At 40.1% G+C, this 22,873-nt stretch overlaps 1 protein-coding gene across 1 annotated transcript in view; it reads left to right on the plus strand.

Moving 5' to 3' along the window:
- The window catches only part of EFCAB3 (EF-hand calcium binding domain 3), a 76,937-nt gene that overhangs the window by 2,575 nt on the left and 51,489 nt on the right, over positions 1-22,873 (plus strand). The window contains exons 3-11 of the mRNA XM_032591138.1: positions 126-230; positions 7,713-7,766; positions 8,423-8,527; positions 10,076-10,129; positions 11,025-11,129; positions 13,319-13,372; positions 14,218-14,322; positions 14,872-14,925; positions 16,790-16,894. Coding sequence (XP_032447029.1) covers positions 126-230; positions 7,713-7,766; positions 8,423-8,527; positions 10,076-10,129; positions 11,025-11,129; positions 13,319-13,372; positions 14,218-14,322; positions 14,872-14,925; positions 16,790-16,894 — 741 coding nt within the window. The remainder of the gene's footprint in view (positions 1-125; positions 231-7,712; positions 7,767-8,422; positions 8,528-10,075; positions 10,130-11,024; positions 11,130-13,318; positions 13,373-14,217; positions 14,323-14,871; positions 14,926-16,789; positions 16,895-22,873) is intronic.

Consider the following 22,873-nt stretch of genomic DNA (forward strand, 5'->3'; position numbering starts at 1 on the left):
TTGTCCCTGACTCCCACACAACTTGCTATAAAGAGCTTCTTTGTGCTTTCATTTCTAGATAGGGTTGATGGCCTGCATTTTTCATTGTATGACATCCTTATCTACTTTTTCTTGTTTTTATTAAGGAGGAAGAGTCAATGTTGGTAACATAAAAAATGTTCTACAAAGTATTGGGTTCAGACATGAAGAAAAAGAAATCCAGGACCTGCAAACCCACCTACCAGTTATTGGTGAGTATTTAAGATATATTTATCCTGGGGCACCTGGCTGGCTTAGTTGGTAGTGCATGAAACTCTTGATCTCAGAGTCATGAGTTCAAGCCCCATGTTGGGTGTGGGGCCTACTTAAAAATAAATAAATAAAGGGAGAGAGGGAGGAAGGGATGAAGAAAGGGAGGGAGGAAGGACAGAAACCTTCTTCCAGTAGACAATGACTAGTCTACTCTGAAAGCAGTGAGGAAACACATGCTGGGGAGAGAAAAATCAGGGGCAGAGATGCAATTTAGACGTTGCTGCCAAGGTCCAGATGATAAGAGTATTAAGGAACTACATGGTGATAAAGGGGCAGGACTGATAAAGGGGCAGGTGATGTGGTAGGTGAAGGGGAGAGAGGTACTAGAAGTGTGAAGCAGAGGTTCATAGCTTATATGATTGCCACACACACACACACACACACACACATACACACACACACACACACAAAGGCAAGAGTGGGAGGAGAAACAGAAAAAGGAGCAGAATGAAGACAAAAATGTCTAGAACATAACTGAATTGGGCACCTGGATGGCTCAGTCAGTTGAGTGTCCAACTTCAGCTCAGGTCATGATCTCATGGTTCATGGGTTCAAGCCCCACATCGTGCTGACAGCTCAGAGCCCAGAGCCTGCTTCAGGTTCTGTGTCTCCCTCTCTCTCTGCCCCTCCCCTGCTCACACTCTGTCTCTCTCTCTCAAAAATAAATAAACATTTAAAAAAATGTTTTCATACTGGCACAAAAACAGACACTCTGATCAATGAAACAGAATAGAGAACCCAGAAATGGACCCACAAACGTATGGCCAACTAATCTTTGACAAAGCAGGAAAGAATATCCAATGAATAAAGACAGTCTCTTCAGCAAGTGGTGCTGAGAAAACTGGACAGCAACATACAGAAAAATGAACCTGGACCACTTTCTTGCACCATACACAAAAATAAACTCAAAATGGATGAAAGACCTAAATGTAAGACAGAAAGCCATCAAAATCCTCAAGGGGAAAGCAGGCAAAAACCTCTTTGATCTTGGCCACAGCAACTTCTTACTCAACATGTCTCCAGAGGCAAGGGAAACAAAAGCAAAAATGAACTATTGTGACCTCATCAAAATAAAAACTTCTGCACAATGAAGGAAACAATCAGCAAAACTAAAAGGCAACCGACAGAATGGAAGAATATATTTGCAAATGACATATCAGATAAAGGGTTAGTATCCAAAATCTATAAAGAACTTATCAAACTCAACACCCAAAAAACAAATAATCCAGTAAAGAAATGGGCAAAGACATGAATAGACACTTTTCCAAAGAAGACAAATGGCCAACCGACACATGAAAAAATACTCAATATCACTCATCATCTGGGAAATACAAATCAAAACCATAATGAGATACCACCTCACACCTGTCAGAATGGCTAACATTAACAACTCAGGCAACAACAGTTGTTGGCAAGAATGTGGAGAAAGAGGATCTCTTTTGCACTGCTGGTGGGAATGCAAACTGGTGCAGCCACTGTGGAAAACAGCATGGAGGTTTCTAAAAAATTAAAAATAGAACTACCCTATGACCCAGCAATTGTACTACTAGGTATTTATCCAGGGATACAGGTATGCTGTTTCAAAGGGGCACATGCACACCAACATTTATAACAGCACTGTCAACAATAGCCAAAGCATGGAAAGAGCCCAAATGTCCATCGATGGATGAATGGGTAAAGATGTGGTATAAGTACATAATGGAGTATTACTCGGCAATCAAAAACAATGAAATGTTGCCATTTGCAGCATGGAAGGAACTAGAGGGTATTATGCTAAGCGAAATTAGTCAGAGAAAGACAAAAATCTTATGACTTCACTCATATGAGGAACTTAAGACACAAAACAGATGAACACAAGGAAAGGGAAGCAAAAATAATATAAAAACAGGGCGGGGGACAAACGTAAGAAACTCTTTAAAAATGGAGAACAAACAGGATTACTGGAAGGGTTGTGGGAGGGGAGATGGGCTAAATGGGTAAGGGGCATTAAGAAATCTATTCCTGAAATCATTGTTGCACTATATGATAACTAACTTGGATGTAAATTTAAAAAAATAAAACTAAGTTAGAAATAAATAATTTTTTAATTAAAAAATTAAAAATGACACAAAAAATCAAACAAAGGAAGTTAGATCCTAGGTGTATTTTGATCTGGTTGTTGAAAGAAAAGAAAAAAAAAGAAAATATAATTTTTAAATGTATACGATAAAATAGAATAAAATGAAATGAAGTAAAATAGAATTTTAAAAATTTACAAAAAAAATTTTTTTAAGTAAAAATTTTTTAATTAAAAACAGAAAATAAAAATAAATGTTTTCTTTCTGTATCCAAGAATAAGAAAAGAAAAAAAAAAGGAAAAAAGAGAGAAAAAAAGAATCAATAGTTGGACCAGTGAGCAGAATGAAATCTGACTGAAATTACATCCAGTTTTCCCTTGAAGTTTAACTGTGAAGCACTTTATGGTCCATGCACTAAGCAGGCAGAGAGACTTGTGGTGGTCTTCTAGGGCCTCAGCTTAGTTGGCGCAGTGGATGGGGCTTGGTGCAATGGCTCCTTTCTCCACTAAGCGGTGCTGCTTAGCTTACTGGGGTGGATTGTTTTGGGGTGCGCGCATGCGTTGGAAAGGTGAAAATGGGGTCACTCAGCTTCCCAGTCTCTCTTACCAGAACTCTGCGCTGTCACCAACCAGCGATCAAGCACCCCTCCTTTATCTCCAGCTTCCATCCGCTCCCCGCTTCTACACTATCTGTGTCCAAGTGTCAGCCTGCCAGGTGGCACCTCCCTCCTGAATTAAATCTCATAAGGGGCCGTTTCCCTCACTTCTAGAGACCTGCAGCTTGGACCTGCTCCGACCCTCTGGGGGAGGGTCTTGCCAGGCAATAACCGGGTCCTGACTTGCCCCCAGGAACGTTTGTGGGGTTGCACTATTGCAGAGGTTCACAGATTATGGCCAGGTGCCTGCTTGTTCCAGAAAAAGGTTGTGTGATCATACCCTAGCATCTTTGTTCCAATAGCAGCAAATGTGGCTGTTCTCCAGGGTCCACTGGGACCTTTCCCTGTGAGGAGGCTGCATGGCCTCTACCAAATGTCCTTCTAGCAGGGGAACCGCTTCTCCCCTTGTGGCTCTCAGACCCCTTGGACCTCGCTGCCTGCTCTTGGGGATTCACCCTTCCCACCAAAGCACCGCCAGTTATTGAGCTGCGGAATTTCTGACTCTGCTCTCCCCTGTTTATGGAGTCCTAATGGCATTGAAACCCTCTCCTTTCTCCCTTTCTTGCTCAGTCACTTGTGGGTGTTTCCACAGTTTCTCTCTAGCTACTTTTGTGGGGAGTGCTTTTCCTGCACTCTCCCCTTTCTCCGTCCTCCCTCTGCAAAAACAGCTCCCTACCCTCCGTGGCTTCTCTCTCCCCCAGTTGACCTCTCTGTGCCTTGTACTTGTTGAGTTCTGTGGCTCAAGTTGTACAGATTGTTGTGTTGATCTCAGATCAATTTTCTAGGTGTGCAAAATGGTTTGGTGCTGATCTAGGTGCATTTCAGGGACAAGAGAAGCCGAGAGCGTCCATGCGGTTCTGCCATCTTGGCCCCTCCCTAAGGTCCTGAGTTTTAAATACATTCCTTTAATTGTGCTACTGGCTATTTACCCAAAGAATACAAGAACACTAATTCAAATGGATACATGCTCCCCAATGTTTATTGCAGTATTATTTACAATAGCCAAGATATGGAAGCAGCTTAAATGTCCGCTGATAGATGAATAAATAAAAAAGATGTGGTATATATAAACATACAGTGGAATATTATTCAGCCATTAGAAAAGGAATGAAATCTTGCCACTTGCAATGACATGGATGGAACTAGAGCGTATAATGCTAAGTGAAATAAGTCAGTTACAGAAAGACAAATATCATATGATTTTACTCATATGTGGAATTGAAGAAACAAAACAAACAAGCAAAGGGGAAAAAAATAAGAGAGAAGGAGACGAAGCAAGAAACAGACTCTAAGTTACAGAGGACAAACTGATGGTTAACCAGAGGGGAGGTGGACAAGGAGATGAGCTAAATAAGTGATGAGGATTAAGGAGGGCACTTGTGATAAGCACAGGGTAATATATGGAAGTGTTGAACTACTATATTGTACTTGAAACTAACATAGCACTGTGTGTTAACTAACTGGAAGTAAAATAAAAACTTTTTAAAACATAAAGAGCTTTTCTGATTTTGATTATATCTACCTATTAATGTTAATTGTATTAGAAATTAGAGCACATTTTAATAATATGCATTAATTCACTTTAAAAATAATAAATCTATTACATGTTAAATAAAAAACATTTTTTGAAAAATGTATTTTTCTGGGGCACCTGGGTGGCTCAGTCGGTTAAGCATCCGACTTCAGCTCAGGTAATGATCTCACAGTTGGTGGGTTCAAGCCCCACGTCGGGCTCTGTGCTGACAGCTCAGAACCTGGAGCCTACTTCGGATTCTGTGTCTCCCCCTCTCTCTCTGCCCCTCCCCCGCTCATACTCCGCCTCTCTCTCTCTCAAAAGTAAATAAAACATAAAAAAAAATTTTTTAATAAAAAAAAGAAAAATGTATTTTTCCAAAATAAAACAAAAAATTTAGTGAGAAGAGAGGTACTGTTTTACATATTTATATGTCAGTTTTACATCTGTATGGTTTCTCCTATCTGCCTCTGCATTAAATCTATTGGGATATGTTGTTTCAGTTGGAGTATATAAAGACAATCTGGCCTCACATAGATGTATGTAGTTGGCAAAGGAAGGAGTATTTCAATAGCCTCTTCAGATAATTGTGGATATTCTTCTTTGATATTATCCCAAAACTCAACAAGTGGTAGCTTCTTAAAGTTTAGTAGCAATATAGGATCAGAAATCATATAAATGAACTTTTTAGACTTGGTTACATTAAAAATCTGTTGGTCTGTCTTACACTTAATCTGTTACCCATGCATGGATATTTGTAACATCACATTTTGGTCATTTGGAAAATAGTGGCTCACTGAGTTATACAGATCTTCCAAATACTGGCACATTTCATTATTCAATATTAAAAAATGATATTTGTTAATATTGTCACCAATCTAATCAGAAGAGTGCTCAGTATTGGGAATCTATCAAGTCATTGTGTAAATACAAGGTTTCCTAAATTCAAACTTGTGTTTGAAAATTTGAACTCTACCATTAAAACATCTACTGTCAATTGTTTTCTTAAATTAACAGGTTTACTCTGTTCCTTTACAAGTAGATGCTTCCCAAGTACCAAAGTAAATTTTGTCCATTTTCTCAAGCAAAAATGGTGATCCATGAAAAAGCAGCTAGTTTGGGGGTGCTTGAGTGGCTCAGTTGGTTGGTCTCAGGTCATGATCTCACAGTCTGTGAGTTCGAGCCCCACATCAGGCTCTGTGCTGACTGCTCAGAGACTGGAGGCTGCTTCGGATTCTGTGTCTCCCTCTCTTTCTAACTCTCCCCTGCTTTTGCACTCTGTCTCAAAAATAAATAAACATTAAAAAAAAAAGGCAGCTGGTTTTCTTGAGACTCAATCACACCAGTTCTTACCTTTTCTGTAAGAAATCATTCTATTTTAGTATGCAACTGACATGCTTTCTACAAACTTCTCATTTCACTATACAGAATATTAAAAAGATGTGTTCTCAAGGGTTCAGATTTAATAAAACTAACACCTTTTGCTGAACCATCAAGAACACTTAAGTGAAACTGACATCCATTTACTACAAGCATGTACAGTGATGAACACAATGATGGCTAGTGCTGTTTGTTGCCTCAATTCATGCAAAGATGTCAGCAATTTTACCCACTACTACTTTTGCACCATCAGTGCAAATGTCACAAGTGTAAAATGCAAAGGGTATTGGGTGACTCCAAAGGTCCTTGGACCACACTTTGAGAACTGTTGCTCTAACCTGTCTCAGGCTTCTACTTAGTGCAAGAGAACTAGGTCTGAAAGACGGAAAACTGCCTGGGGTGGAGCTGACTTCAAACAAACAAAACATCCCATTCACCATAAGACTCCAAAGATTTTTAACAGCTTATGAAGTAAATAAGAAGTTTTATTAATTGAATGGTTATATACTTAAAGCTCAAACTTCTTTCCTTTATTATATGTTCCTGTAGATTGAAATATAATAAGGGGTGCCTGGCTGGCTCAGTCAGTAGAGCATATGACTCTTGATCTCAGGGTTGTGAGTTCAAAGCCCCACGTTGGGTATAGAGATTACTTAAAAATGAAATATTTTTTTTTTAATTTAAGTTCAAGTTAGTTAACATGCAATGTAGTCTTGGGTTCAGAAGTAGAACCTGATGATTTATCTCTTACATGACGCCCAGTGCTAATCCCAAAAAGTGCCCTCCCTAATGCCCATCCCCCATTTAACCCATCCCCCCACCCACTTCCCCTCCAGCAACTCTCAGTTTGTTCTCTGTGTTTAAGAGTCTCTTATGGTTTGCCTCCCTCTCTGTTTTTATCTTACGTTTCCTTCCCTTCTTCTATGTTCATCTGTTGTGTTTATCAAATTCCACATGAGTGAAATCATATGATATGTCTTTCTCTGACTGACTTATTCAGCTTAGCATAATACCCTCTAGTTCCATCCATGTTGTTGCAAATGGCAAGATTTCATTCTTTTTCATCACTGAGTAGGATTCCATTTGTATATACATACCACATCTTTGGTGAGGATGCGGGGAAAGGGGAACCCTACTGCACTGTTGGTGGGAATGCAAACTAATGTAACCACTCTGGAAAACAGTATGGAGGTTTCTTAAAAAATTAAAAATAGAACTACCCTATGACCCAGCAATTGCACTACTAGGTATTTATCCAAAGGATACAAAAATGCTGGTTCGAAGGGGCACATGCACCTCAATGTTCATAGCAGCACTACCGAAAAAATAAAATCTTTAGGGGCACCTGGGTATCTCAGTAGGCTAAGCATCCAGCTCTTGATCTCAGCTCACAGTTCGTGAGTTCGAGCCCCATATCAGGCTGACAGTGAAGAGCCTGCTTGGGATTCTCTGTCTCCCTCTCTCTCTGCCCCTCTATCTCTCTCTCTTTCTCTCAGAAAATAAATAAACATTTAAAAAATAAAATTTTTAAATAAAATATTTTTTAAAAAGAAAATATAAAATTTTTAGAATAAAACATGAAAAATTATTGGGATTCCATACACCAAATCTTCATTTAAGAATTTTATATAGGGGCCCCTGGCTGGCTCAGTTGGTAGAGCCTGCAACTCTTGAGCCTGGGGTTGTGAGTTCAAGCCCCCCACTGGGTGTAGAGTTTACTTAAAAATTTTTTTAAATCTTAAAAAAAAAAGAACTGTATATAACTTTTCAAGTCTCATTATCTTCATCTGATTCTACATTCTGAATTTTCCTACAGAAGATGAAAAGGTGGAGTTGGCTGTGTTGATGGAAGCAGCCAGTGCCTTTACAGGTGAGTGAGAACTTGTAGAAGACATCATAAAGTTGAGATCTTGATGCCTTGTAGAGAAGTACCTTTTTAAAGCAGTACTTTGCCCCCCCCATCCATCATTAGTAAGTTTGCTTTGTTCTTTTACTTATTTATTGATGATTTTCATCTTATTGCCAATAACTTAGATTATTAGAGATTTAGGAAAAGTGTGGCCACTCTCAAAAAGAAGTATTAACTTGTTCGATATTTTGACCAGTGTTTATTTCTCCAGTGTTTAAAGAATCAAAATCCAGGTGAACCCAGTAAATCTCAAGGTGAAGTTTTTGCATCAGGAAATATGGTCACTAAGAACAGTCAGCCCCATAGTCCAAGTCATGAAGCACTATCAGAGCTAGTATCAGTATAACTATGCACATTCTATATACCATCACACTGCCCCCATGTTACTCAATGCTATATTCACCCCCACACAGAAGAGAAGAGTTGTCTTCTCATTTTGAGTAAAGAAACTTTTCAGGTGTTGGATTTTACCGTAACTCTAGTGACTGGAGTCAGCTTGTGTGTTTCAACTTCATCCTGCAGTTGGAAATAATGCTGCACTAGATTATGTTCGCCATAATTCAGAATAATTCGATTTCTTAATGTTTTCACCTGAAACGATTCCCATCTATTCAAAGGAGAAAAGGCGGAAGCCAATGACTTAAAAAATGTACTGGGAAACATGGGAATTGAGATCACTGAAACAGAGCAGTTGATGCTGTCAAAAACTCTGCCAGTCTCTGGTGAGTATATAACATGCCACCGTGGTGCTCAGGGAAATGTGGCACTGTGGGCTTCTGGGGGAGAACTGTCTGATGTCCTAAGAAACCCCCTAAGGAACATGCAGTCCAGACAGAAACCCCATTCTCATCTGTGTTTTAGTTTGGAAGTGATTAATTTTTAAGTGAAAAATTTACAAGTCAATGGGCCCCTGCTAAATAGTTTTTTAACTTTTTAAAATTTATTTATTTATTTTGAGAGAGAGAGAGAGAGAGAGAGGAGGGGCAGAGAGAGAGAGAGAGAGAATCCCAGGCAGGTTCCATGGTGTCAGCACAGAGCCTGATGCAGGGCTCAATCCCAGGAACCGTGAGCCAAAATCAAAAGTTGGACACTCAACTGACTGAGCCACATGGGCGCCCCACCCCCCAACTAAATATTTTAAATGCCACACAGCTGACTTCTCTGTAGCTCCCCTGAATGTGCCTCCCCAACACCCCATAATCCAGCAACTAAAAGATAAACACCTGAGAGCAGGGTGCCTCCAGAACCATGTGCTGGGACTGTCAGTATTCGAATCCAATTGGTCAGTCCAATTAGTCCCTCAAAAACCACCTCTTGGGCACCTGCATATGCTCACCACTAGAGACCCTAGAGACCAGCCTGTGCCCCACCTGTGTCTCCTGCCCAGTCTCATGGACCTCCACGTAGACCTTCTTCCCACATACACACTCCCATCACCACTTGTCCCCTAAGCAAGAGCGAGCCTACACATCACCGAGGGGGCTGGTACCCCTTGATGGCAGAAGCAGCACCATGGGCAGCAAATGCCCGATGCCCATCTGTATTCTCCCCACATACACCTAAGGCTGTGGCCACTTCCCGTGTCTAGCATTCCCCTAGATTTCTCTCAAGGAGCCAATTATGAGAATTGGGACATTGGCTCTGAGACAGCAGGACAAAGACGCAGAGAGAAGATGGGCTGTCATGGAGATAACTGCATATACATGCCAGGCATTGTGGAGTCTGTCAACACTGGAGACACTCCTGCCACAGGAAGGGGCCTTTTGGGACAGACAGCACCTGTGGAGATGGGTGGGGCTGGCAGATGTCCCGTGTTCTCCGACCCTGTTGAATTTCCTCTCCATTTATGGAAACTGTCTAGAGAACATTTATTTAAATATTGTTTTATACCACCGCTTGGATTGATAATTATTTTTAATAAAATCCCTTTATAGGTCTATCATTCAGGCTAAACATGGACTTAGAGGAATACCTTATGGGCCTAGGGCACGAGCAAGGAAAAGGGAGAAAGGCAGAGCATCAAAGTGCAGTTCAAGAAAGAAAAAAAAAAGAAGAAGAAAGAGGCAACTATATGGGTGTATTTTTAGCCTGCATCAGCTACTGCCATAGGTTCCAGTGATGGAATAGACTGACCACATTGAGGGCATTCCTTTTATTATTCTTTGAGGGTGAGATAAATAAATTGCTAGATGAATCATATCAAATGTTTTATAAAATTATAGAATTCCTTATCCTTTTTCTTTTGACTTAAACTTTACCCTGTCTCACAGGAGATGGAAAGGTGTACAAGAAAAGATTACTGAATAGTGTGAAACTTCTCAAAGGTAAGAATCATGAGAACAGCAGCTAAAATCTATTAGGCTTTGCATTTGCTTTTTTTTCTTTTTTTAAAGTTTATTTATTTATTTTGAGAAAGAGGGAGAGTGGGAACTGGAGAGGGGCAGAGAGAAAAGGAGAGAGAGAATCCCAAGCAGGCTCCACACTATCAACAAAGAGCTTGCCACGGGGCTCAGTTCCACGGACCATGAGATCATGACCTGAGCCGAGATCAAGAGTCGGATGCTTAACCAACTGAGCCACCAGGCACCCCTGCCTTTTTAAATTTCTGATTAGAATCATGCTATTCCATTATTCCACTAGTTTAATGACACTGAACTTATGCTCATAACCTACCACTCTTCTTTAGGTATAACTACCTCAAGTTATTCTTAATAATATGCAGCAAGTTTGACATTCTGATTTCATTTACGCTGATTATCACAATTCATCAGGCTTATCTAATTCTTCTTCATCCATGATTATTTCTTTTTAAAAAATTTTTAATGTTTATTCACTTTTGAGGGACAGAGAGAAACAGAGCCTGAGTGGGGGAGAGGCAGAGAAAGAGGGAGACACAGAATCTGAAGCAGGCTCCAGGCTCTGAGCTATCAGCACAGAGCCCAACATGGGGCTTGAACTCACAAACCGTGAGATCGTGACTTGAGCCGAAGTCGGACGCTCAACTGACTGAGCCACCCAGGCACCTCCATGATTATTTCAATGAAAAGTTACAACACAGTGCTGAGGGAGCATTTTCTCTTCTCACCTCCAACACTGACTATCTGGGTCCATTTAAATGGCCAGTGTTTCACTCTCCACCGAGGGTGGATACACATTCAAAGCTAGCATCTTCCACTTCTTGGACTTACTTCTATTATTTACATCCTCTTCTTTCCCAAGGAAGGAAAGTCAGTATCAGTAACCTGGACCCCCTTATAAAGAACATGGGAATTCAGCTTGAGAAAGCGGACCATCAGGACTTACTGAAACACCTGCCGACTGATAGTAAGTATTTCAGATACCACTGTACTTGGGAGCAAATCTTAGAGCTTCTATATGAGGGCTTCTGAAGGCAAACCTATTTTTTGATCTCTTTGAAAAACTTCTGAAAGATTTCAAACATCTATCAAAGCAGAAAACACTGTAACAAATACTTGTGTATCCGCTGGCTAGAGCTAACAGATGTTACCATTTTTCCTTATTTCTTTCATACATCTTCCTTCCTTTCCAAGTATGTCTTTTTTAAATAAGACAGTTTCATTAATGACTGAATAAGACCACTTTAGCTGGGTAAAAATGTCATGGAGGCAAAAATAGTAGAATTCATTAGAAAGAGTTGGCTAAGGGGTAATCGCCAGGCTAAAAGGTCCTGAATTAGAGGGCTCTTGGATTCCAACATAGAGCCAGTGGCTTCCCATTAAAAGCCTGATGAAAAACAAGTTGTAAGAGAGCCAGACAGCACATCTTTCAGCACAACCAGCACATGCCACACCAAAATAAACAAATTATTCTTCTTCCCTACTTCAGGGTTCCTATTCTCAACTAATGATTGGCAGGTGTGGCTAAGGCCACTGTCACCAGCAAACATCTTTGCTGCCCCTACCTGTAGTTGGCCTTAATGAAGAAAACAGTTTGAGCCCACCTTGTAGTTTAAAATTTCCCGGGCACCTGAGTGGCTTAGTCGGTTAAGCATCCGACTCTTGATTTTAGCTCAGGTCATGATCTCACAGTGCAGAGTCTGCTTGGGATTCTCTCTCTTTCCCCCTCTCACTCCCCTTCCCCTGCATGCTCTATGAATGAATGAATGAATGAATGAATGAATGAATCCCTCTCCCTGAGTAATTATCCATTATTTTGTCTGGAGCCTCTTCTTATCATGAAAAATATCACTATAAATCATTTAATTGTGACATTGTCCCCATATATTAGCTAGGCACCCTTAAAATGTTTCCTACCAGAAAAGGGATTATTACCAATGAGTATTTTGAGGCCATTCAAAAAGAAAAAAAAAAAGGAAAGAATAATTTTTTCTAATCCAACATTATGACTACTATACCACTGGAATTCATTCATTTAGCTAGCACAAAACTAGATGCAAAACACTGAACTAGAAAGTGAACAATTTATACCTGGTAGGACAAAGAAAATTAAGGCATGATCTCTGCTCTCAAACAGTTCACTGTCCTGAGGGTTGGAGGTGGGGACTATAAGCAAAATTTCGAGAGTGGGAAGATAGCATTCTGTCAGGGTTTAACAGTCAACTGCTCATGTAAATAAATGACATCTAGGCCTCAAATTCCATCTTGTCTATTGAAATATGCTTCCTTATTGGGTCTAAAGGAAGGGAGAGTCCTGTTAGAAGGGGTTACAGTTGATCCTTGAACAACAGGGGTTTGACTGTGTGGATCCACTTATGTGCACATTTTTTAAAATTCTGTCACTGCAGTACAGCACTGTAAATGTCTTTTCCTTATGATTGCTTTAGTAACATTTTCTTTTCTCTAGCTTTCTTTATTGTAAGGATACAGTAAATACACAGAACATACAAAATATGCGTTAATTGATATTTTATGGTATCCGTAAGGCTTGTGGTCAACGATAGGCTGTTAGTAATTTTTGAGGAGTCAGAAGTTACACATGGATTTTCAACTTTGTAAGGGGGTCAGCACCCCTACCCCCCACGTTGTTCAAGAATCAACTGTATTGGGGCGCCTGGGTGGCTCAGTCGGTTAAGCGTCCGACTTCGGCTCAGGTCATGATCTCGCGGTTCATGAGTTCAAGCCCCGCGTCAGGCTCTGTGCTGATGGCTCAGAGCCTGGAGCCTGTTTCAGATTCTGTGTCTCCCTCTCTCTCTGACCCTCCCCCGTTCATGCTCTGTCTCTCTCTGTCTCAAAAATAAATAAAGGTTAAAAAAAATTAAAAAAAAAAAAAGAATCAACTGTATTATTAAACCTGCTTAATCTCTGGGTTAAGGGTCATTGGATACTTTTTACCAAGTAGTATTAATTAGAGGATGTTCACTTTAACATTTTGATCTTTCTCTTTGTTCTTGCTTATTTTGACTTTAAAAAGTTACTGAGGAAAATTATGAAAAACAGCTGAATTTGAACCTTTTGTATTACGACTTAAATTTTTCATATCGTTTTTCTAAGTCTAAGATTTGGTCTCTGTGCCTGAATTGCCTCTTCTTACAGAGAATAAAATGGTGGATTTGAATGTGGTGATGGACGACGCAAAAGCTTTTATAGGTAAGAAGTAGTGGTAAAAAGGGAATTCGTTATTAACTAAGACCTTAATGATTTACAGGAAAAAAAAAGATGCTTTTAAAACACTAATTTTCTCTTCAGGCTATTACTGACATGCGAAGTTGACCCGCCCCCATCCTACAAATTTAATGGTTAAATGTTTGCTTTATAATCTTACTGTTTGATCTGGGATTTTTCCTGTATAGACCTACATTATATGGAGTTTGGACCAAGAATGTTTTCCACTTCACCATTGTTTAAACCACCAAAATATAGGTGAACGCTGTTCAGTCTCAAGGTGAAGCTTTTGTAGGACAGCCAGGAAATATGTGTCAAAAGACCCCATAATTCAGGAAACATAATGGCATTTGACTTATATCCGAGATTATATCTACTTTTGCTTGAATTGAAAGTATAAATTCTATTTCTGAACATAATCCATTTGCCCACATGTACTCTAAACCTACATAGATTAACAAGTTTCATTGTCAGTTTGCTATTCTAATTAAACTTATGCCAAATATGCAATCTTCTCTATAATTTGAAATCATTTGCCCATTCCTAACATTCTTATGCATGAACGGGGTGCCTGGGTGGCTCAGTCAGTTGAGCATCCGACTTCAGCTCAGGTCACGATCTCACAGTTCATGAGTTCGAGCCCCGCATCAGGCTCTTTGCTGATGGCTCAGAGCCTGGATCCTGCTTCGGATTCTGTGTCTCCCTCTCTCTCTGCCCCTCCCCCACTTGTGCTCTGTCTCTCTCTGTCTCTCAAAAATAAATAAATGTAAAAAAATTTTTTTAAATTAAAAAAAAAATCTTATGCATGAACAATTCTCATCTTTCCAAAGGAGAGAAGGTTAATGTGGGTAATCTGAACAATGTGCTGAGGCAAATGGGACTAGTACTGACTGATGAGGAGAATAAGGAGCTGTTGAAAACTCTGCCCATTCATGGTGAGCATTTAGCACATCTCTGAACATTCGTGGTGAGCATTTAGCACATCTCTGAAACTTGGATTTATGGGCTTGTGTATGAAAAGTACTGAAATCATATATGCCTATGTCTAGTAAAACCCCATCTAGAAAACATGGTGTTACAAAAGAAGAAATCCTGTTCTTGTCACTTACATTTTAATATTGAAAATTGGCAACATCTTTCACTAGTCTCCATCATCAAGGCTACATTATCCTGTCACCCTGGGATCACTGCTTCACCTAAATCCTGACCAAGGAAATGAGGAAAACCAGAGGAGTAAGAGTAAGAAGGAAAATGGGAGAAATAGGGAGATAAAGACTGTTTTTAATTCAACCAGTAGGTAGATTTACATCAGTGAGAGCTTTATCTTTGGTTTCATTCTTACTTGAGGGCAAAATAAAATAAAATCCTCAACAGATCTGAAGCATTTTCCCCCCTGAGATTATGGATGTTGAATTGTCTTTGTGCTCTATTTGTTAATCTTCCCTTCATTTAACCTATATTCTTAATCGTGTCTTGTCTTACAGCTGATGGAAGAGTATATAAGAAGAGATTGCTAAAAGGTGTGAAAGCACTCAATGGTAAGTGAGAATCATGGTGAAAGCACCAATAAAAATAAATTCCTCGTGCTTAGCATTTGCCTTTAAATGTTCCAACTTTGCTTCTTGCCAATTTTTTGATCCATTGTTTTAGACTCATAACTTCCCATTTTTTCTTGGGTGCATTGACATTTCAGGATAGAAATACTAACACTGTATTCCAGCTAGAACTGTACAGACTAGTTGCTATTTTCAACCATGAGTGGACTCACTTATTCCCCTCTGTTCACCTCTCCTGGGAAACTGAAGCAGAGTCCACTGAACGGGTGTTAAGGAAAATATCCTATCTCTACCCTTTATACTATTCTGTTATAAGCAATAATTTTTTAAGTTTTTGATCAGAAATTATTTTCAAAACATCAAATACTACAAGAAAACGATCCAATTCTACCACTTAGAACACTGAGAAAAGAATTGTAAGCTAAGGGGTACCTGGGTAGCTTAGGCAGTTAAGCATCTGACTCTTGATCTCGGCTTAGGTCGTGATCTCACAGTTCCAGTTGGTGAGATCAAGCCCCGTATCGGGCTCTGTGCTGACAGCATGGAGCCTGCTTGAGATTCTCTCTCTCCCTCTTTCTTTTTGCCCCTCCCTTGCTTGTGCCTCTCTCAGAATAAATAAACATTTTTAAAAATTCTTCAAAGAATTGCTAAGTCAAGTCATGGGGATATAATATGCAGCATCGTGACTATAGTTACAATACCATATTGCATCTTTGAAAATTGCTAAGAGATAGGGGCTTCTGTGTGGCTCAGTCAGTTAAGTGTCTGACTTTGGCTCAGGTCATGATCTCACAGTCCGTGAGTTCCAGCCACGTGTCGGGCTCTGTGCTGACAGCTCAGAGCCTACAGCCTGCTTTGAATTCTATGTCTCCCTCTCTCTCTGCCCCTCCCCTGCTCATGCTCTGTCTCTGTCTCAAAAATAAAAACATTTAAATTTTTTTTTAAAAAAGAAAATTGCTAAGAGATAGATTTTAGAAGTTCTCACCACAAGAAAAAGAATTCGCAACTTTTCATGGTGATGGATGTTAACAAGACTTATTGTGGTGATCACGTTGCGATAGATACAAATACTAAATCATTATGTTGTACACCTGAAAGTGATATAATGTGTCATTTATATACCAATTTTTTTTTAATTTTTTTTTTCTCAACGTTTTTATTTATTTTTGGGACAGACAGAGACAGAGCATGAACGGGGGAGGGGCAGAGAGAGAGGGAGACACAGAATCGGAAACAGGCTCCAGGCTCTGAGCCATCAGCCCAGAGCCTGACGCGGGGCTCGAACTCACAGACCGTGAGATCGTGACCTGGCTGAAGTCGGACGCTTAACCGACTGCGCCACCCAGGCGCCCCTATCCCAATTTTTTTGAAAAGCGAGAGTCCTCCTACCTCCATCAATCTCATCTGTCCCCATAAAGGTAAATACTGTTTACTGTCCACCTGGGCCTCAATGGTTATCTTTCTCAATTTTCCTACTTTCTTTTTTAATATGAAATTTATTGTCGAATTGGTTTCCATACAACACCCAGTGCTCATCCCAAAAGGTGCCCTCCTCAATACCCATCACCCACCCTCCACTCCCTCCCACTCCCTCCCACTCCCCCATCAGCCCTCACTTTGTTCTCAATTTTTAAGAGTCTCTTATGCTTTGGCTCTCTCCCTCTCTAACCTCTTTTCCTACTTTCAACAGAAATATCTAAATCTAGGGAGATATATATGTTAATGGTTTCTTTGTGCCCTTATGCTTTATCCTCCAGTTGGAATTTATGATGCATGACCATGATTAGCATTTTTCACTCTTAAGCATCAGTATTTATGATCTTATTTTGTGCCCTTCTTTCCTAAGGACCAAGGGTCAAACTCAAAAAAGTGAAATCCCTTGTGGAAAACATGGGAATTAGACTCAATGATGAGGAACTTGAGGAAATAATGACTGATGTGTCAACTGATGGTGAGTATTACAGGTGTCATTATGCCCTTCAAAGAAATATTGAACCCTTCTATCAGAACTACTGAAAGTAGCCTTCCTTTTTCATATTTAATGAAGTAAATGTAAATAGAAAAACTTCATCCTGACTCATTAGGAAATACTATCTCCAAAAATGCTTTTTAAAAAGCCATGTTGTGGGGCGCCTGGGTGGCTCACTCGGTTAAGTGTCCGACTTCAGCTCAGGTCATCATCTCACAGTTCATGGGTTTGAGCCCCGCGTCGGGCTCTGTGCTGACAGCTCAGAGCCTGGAGCCTGCTTCGATTCTGTGTCTCCCTCTCTGTCTGCCCCTCACCTGCTCACACTCTGTCTCTCTCTCTCTCTCAAAAATAAATAAACATTAAAAAAAATTTTTTTAAAGCTATGTTGCAGGGGCACCTGGGTGGGTCAGTAGGTTGAACATCTGACTCTTTATTTTTTTTTTAATGTTTTATTTATTTTTTTAGAGAGAAAGCATGAGCAGGGGAGGGGCAGAGAGAGAAGACAGAGGATCCGAAACAGCAGCAAGCACGAGATTATAACCTGAGCCAAAGTTGGACACTCAACCAACTGAGCCATCCAGGCACCCTGAGCATCCGACTCTTGAAATTGTCTCAGGTCATGATCTCACAGTTCATGGGATCAAGCCCCAAGTTGGGCTCTGTGCTGACAGTACAGAGCCTCCTTGAGTTTCTCTCTCTCTGCCCCTCCCCTGGTCATATGTGCGTTCTCCCTCTGTCTGTCTCTATCTCTATCTCTCAGTCTCAATAAATAAATAAATTTAAAAATATATATGTTGGGGATACTACTTGTAAAACTTAGCCATGCCTTCAATGCCATACAAATAAGTCACTGAAAGAAAAGTGAAATTTTATACCTCATTTATAAGGGAACATGTTGGGGACACCGGGGTAGCTCAGTTGGTTAAGCCCCCAACTTCAGCCTAGGTCATGATCTTGCTGTTCTGGAGTTAAGCCCTGTGTTGGGCTCTGTGCTGACAGCTCAGAGCCTGGAGCTTGTTTCAGATCCTGTATGTGTCTCTCTCTCTCTCTGCCCCTCCCCAACTCATGCTCTCTCTCAAAAATAAATAAACATTAAATTTTTTATATGGGAACATTTAAGAGAAAAATTAACAAAGTCGGAAATCAAATGATGAGTTAGCAGAGAATGATTGCAAGACAAAAGAGCTAGTACCCCAATGGTAGAAAGAGCCCTCACACATTTATAAAACATACTGAGAGTAGAAAAAGTTAAGTACACAAATAGATAATTCATAAAAGAGCAATATAATTGCCCAGTAACATAAAAGATGTCTGACCTCACCAATAGTCATGAAAATACAAATTAAAAAAATACAGTATTATTTTCACTCATTGGACAGGCAAAAATTAGCAAGATTGATAATATCCAGTTCTGGCGAGGGTATGAGGAAAGGGACTCACTGACAGGTAAGAGTTTGCCACTGCTATAGATGGTCTTAGAAAAATCATTTAGCAGTATCTATGGCAGGCGGGGGGGATTCCCTTTTCCCCTGGTGAATCTAGCCAATATGCCTCATCTGTAGTGTAGCTTTTCTTTGTGCTGAGGCCTGGTCCCTGTTCTGCCACTAAATTGCTAACAAATAATTTAACCCTACTGAATGTTAGTGTCTTCCCATGTTAAATGGGAAGTTGAACTAAATAATTCTCTAGGGTCACTTCTTTCTCTGAAATCAATATAGATAAAACCTGCAAAGTACTTAATGCAATGTCTAGAAGACTCCGTAAATGTTAGTCATGATGATGGTGGTGACGGTGAAGGTGACAGGGAATATGGAGGAGATGCTGGGGAAGAACAGAAGGAAGAAGAAAAGAAATTCCATGACCTATGAATTAATTTTGCCATCGTGAAAATATAAGTCCTAATCAAATAAATATTTGTTTACTAAATATGACCTTTATATAAATAAATAGGTGAGATGCGACCAGAGCATTCGGTAAGAAATAGCACTGGGCTCACGTCTTCGTCCTTCACTACTCCTCTTCTTATTCTTGGCAACTTCCATAACTTCCATGCAGATCAGGGCTTGTGACTTTACTGTGCCATAGACCCCTTTGACAGTCTGATGAATGGATCACTTTTGAGTATAATATTTTTAAATGCCTAAAATATAATAAGTAAGATTATGAAGAAACTAAATTTATCAAAACATTAAAATATCAATTATTAGTGCTTAATAACACATTTAACAAGTTCTAGTAGTAGATGTAATAATTGTTAGAATTTTAAAGTAGTGATGAGTAGGGTGCCTGGGTGGCTCAGTCATTTAAGCATCTGACTCCAGCTCAGGTCATTATCTCATGGTTCGTGAGTTCAAATCCCACATGGATGAGCTCAGGCCCTGCTTCAGGTGAACCCCACTTCTCTCTCTCTCTCTCTGTCTCTCTCTGCCCCCTCACTCGCAATCTCTCTCTCTCAAAAAAATAAATATAAAAAAGCGGTGCCTGGGTAGCTCAGTCGGTTAAGTGTCTGACTTTGGCTCAGGTCACAATCTTGCGGTTCACAGGTTCGAGCCCCACATTGGGCTCTGTGCTGACAGCTCAGAGCCTGGAACCTGCTTCAGATTCTGTGTCTCCCTCTCTCTCTCTCTCTCAAAAATAAATAAACATTTAAATAATAATAATAAATTAATTAAATAAATAAAGTAGTGATGAGCCTAAGTAACTTTTCAATATATTTGCAAGAGCTACCATATAACATCCAAAATGTCAGTGATTTGTATTAATGGCAAAGTCATAGGTTTTACTACTTCGACTGTGGTTTGTAGCCTGCATTAATAATTGAAGAAAATGCTAAATTTAAGTGAGTGGTTAGTGAAAATACAGATGGGACATTGTGGGAGTTAGAGGCACCAGCCCCCTGTGCAGTCAGAATGTAATTACTAATAGCCTACTGTTGACTGGAAGCCTTACCAATAACATAAGTCAATTAACAAATATTTTACATGTTATATGTATTATATGCTATATTCTTACAATAAAATAAGCTAGAGTAAAGAAAATGTTATTAAGAAAATCATAAGATTGGGGTGTCTGGCTGGCTGAGTCAGTAGAACATGCAACTCTTGATCTCAGGGTCATGAGTTCATGCCCCATGTTGGCTGTGGAACCTACTTAATTAAAAAAAAATCATAAGAAAGAAAAAAATATATTTACAGTACTGTATTTATCAAAAGAGTCCATATATAAGTGTAGTTCAAACCCATGTTGTTCAAGGGTCCACTGTATTTTTTTCCCATTCAAGCTCAAGGACTCCCTGAATTCTATCATTAGAGGGTACATAGGCCCCAGGTTAAGAAATCTTGATTAAATATTATTTAACTCCTGATATAAGTCACCCATCTAAACACCCTGACCTCCTGTTCCTTGACTTCCTTAATTTCAATCATCTTTCACTCCTGTCCCTTAACTGCTACTCACGTAGTGATGACCTACACCTTGTCCCCACCTTATACTTCATCATCCCCCAAAACTCTATTTCACATACCCACTCTCTGACGATTACCTTTCCAGTTTATTTACTGTGCAGACATTTCTGCCATAACACAATGGAGGAATGCCTGAAAAACCTCCTGTTGTGTAAAATTTAAATTGCCCACTAGGGGCACCTGGATGGCTCAATTGGTTACGCGCGTCCAACTACAGCTCAGGTCATGATCTCCCAGTCCATGAGTTCAAGCCCCACATCAGGCTCTGTGCTGGCAGCTCAGAGCCTGGATCCTTCTTCAGATTCTGTGTCTTGTCTCTCTCTGCCCTTACCCCACTCACTCGCTGTCTCTCTCTCAAAAATAAATAAACATTAGGGGCGCCTGGGTGGCTTGGTCGGTTAAGCGTCCGACTTCGGCTCAGGTCATGATCTCATGGTCCGTGAGTTTGAGCCCTGCGTCAGGCTCTGTGCTGACAGCTCAGAGCCTGGAGCCTTCTTCAGATTCTGTGTCTCATCTCTCTCTGCCCTTACCCCACTCACTCACTGTCTCTCTCTCAAAAATAAGTAAACATTAAAAAAAAATTTTAATTGCCCACTAAAGTAACTGAGCTCATAGGGAAAATTGGAGAAGCCCAGTCAAAATATGTAACCAGAAAACTAAGAAAAGCAGTAAGTGATACTGTGTGAGGAAGAGTAGACAGCCCAGGTAAATAGCTGAGTGGCTGGAGACTATTAAAAAATGCACACCCACACCCACAAAGAAAGAGTTGAAAAGCTGGCTTGCAGTTCTGAAATAACGTAGATGGAAGTAGATTTCTGAGCCAGTGAACCTTATTTCCCTTCCTATATCACAAGTATCTCTTCCTATATTAATTATTTTATGAAAATAGGGCTGAAAAAGCCCCTGCCATACCCAACCTAGAATTTTTTCTTTTTCTACTGAAGTTCATAATTCTAATTCTTTCACTTAGGAAAAAAATCCGTGTGAACCAACATACCATCCACATTGCTGTGACATTACCCCATTCACCAACTGAATATGATGACTAATGCTGTTGAACATGCGCTGTAGTAGGACAGAGTACAGAATTCCAACCCCAGTTGCTCACCAGCCATGTGGAATCTCGGCTCCCATTGTGGGCTGGCCCTTCCACTTGTGGCCTGGATCTCACCTCCACTTGCCTTCTCAAGGACTCAACTCCTACAATTTTCCCCCTTTCTCTCCTGCACCATCAATTTCTCCCTCTCTACAGTGTCTCTCTATGTATTCCATTGACATGCTGATAATGCTTTTCTATTCCCCTTGTCCCCTGCCAGTGACCATTCTATCCCTTAGTTCCTCTTCACAAGCAGAACCTCTCAAAAAGTTGTCATTACTTAGCGTTGTCTGGTGACTGATCATAGCTACATTGAGCATAGCATAATGTATAAACTTGTCGGATCATTCTGTTGTACACCTGAAACTAATATAACATTGTGTGTCGACTATACCTCAAAAAAATCCCTAACATTTGTGGTGACTCTTTGTCTCTTGTTCCTCACCCCCATTCACTCTTGAGCACTCGTTCCCTGCCATGGAACCAAACCAGCTCTCAATCATCAGTGACCTCTCTCTCTTGCCAAGGTTCATGGTCACATCTCTGTTATTTCACTTGCTATCTCAGCAGCGTTTGACATAGTGACTAACCCATCTTTATTAAAACATTTTTTTCTACAGACTTTTGAAGCCCCATACTCACCTAATTTTTTCTTTCCTTATTGGGAGCTTCTTTTCAGTTTCCTTTTCAGTTTCTGACTCTTTTTCCCCTGCAAGTTCTCTAAATAATGAAGGGTCCAGAAGTAGAACCTTGGCTGTTTGTTTATTTGATTGGTTGGTTGTTTTTATCTGCACCTTCTTCCTAGGGGATTGCATCCAGTCTCATTGGGTCAGATAACTTCTTAAAGCTGATAAAAGCAAATTTATTTCTCCAGCTCAACCATCCTAAGTCAGGAATGGTATCTCAAACTAGCTATTTGAGACCTCCACTTTGATGTCCAAAAAGCATCATAAATTTAATAAAATATTGATTAATTCCCCTAAAAAGGTTTGAGGCTTTCTAGTAATGACATTTAGTAATGACATTTAGTCCCATGTCAGTAATGTCATCCCATCTACCCTGTTGATGGAGAAAGAGAGGAAGGAGGGTTGGGAAAGGGGACAAATAGTTTTCTTCCTTAATTTCTCCTTTCCCTTGCATCACACATTTAAATCTAGGCTCCACCTGGAAAATATGTCCAGAACTCATCCACTTATCACTGCCTCCACTGCTGCAACCATAGCCCAAGCCACCAGGATCTCTTTCCTGGACCACTGAAACAGTCTCCTGTCTAGTCCCCATTCTTCCAGTTTCCCCATCCTGTGCACATCAGCCAGAATGATCTTTTCAAAGCTAAAATCCAGTTAAATTACTCCCCCTTCTTTGAGGCTTCCAATGACCTTCCATTACAACCAGAATAAA

The sequence above is a fragment of the Lynx canadensis genome, chromosome E1 (assembly GCF_007474595.2).
Source record: "Lynx canadensis isolate LIC74 chromosome E1, mLynCan4.pri.v2, whole genome shotgun sequence".
Classification (NCBI taxonomy): domain Eukaryota; kingdom Metazoa; phylum Chordata; class Mammalia; order Carnivora; family Felidae; genus Lynx; species Lynx canadensis.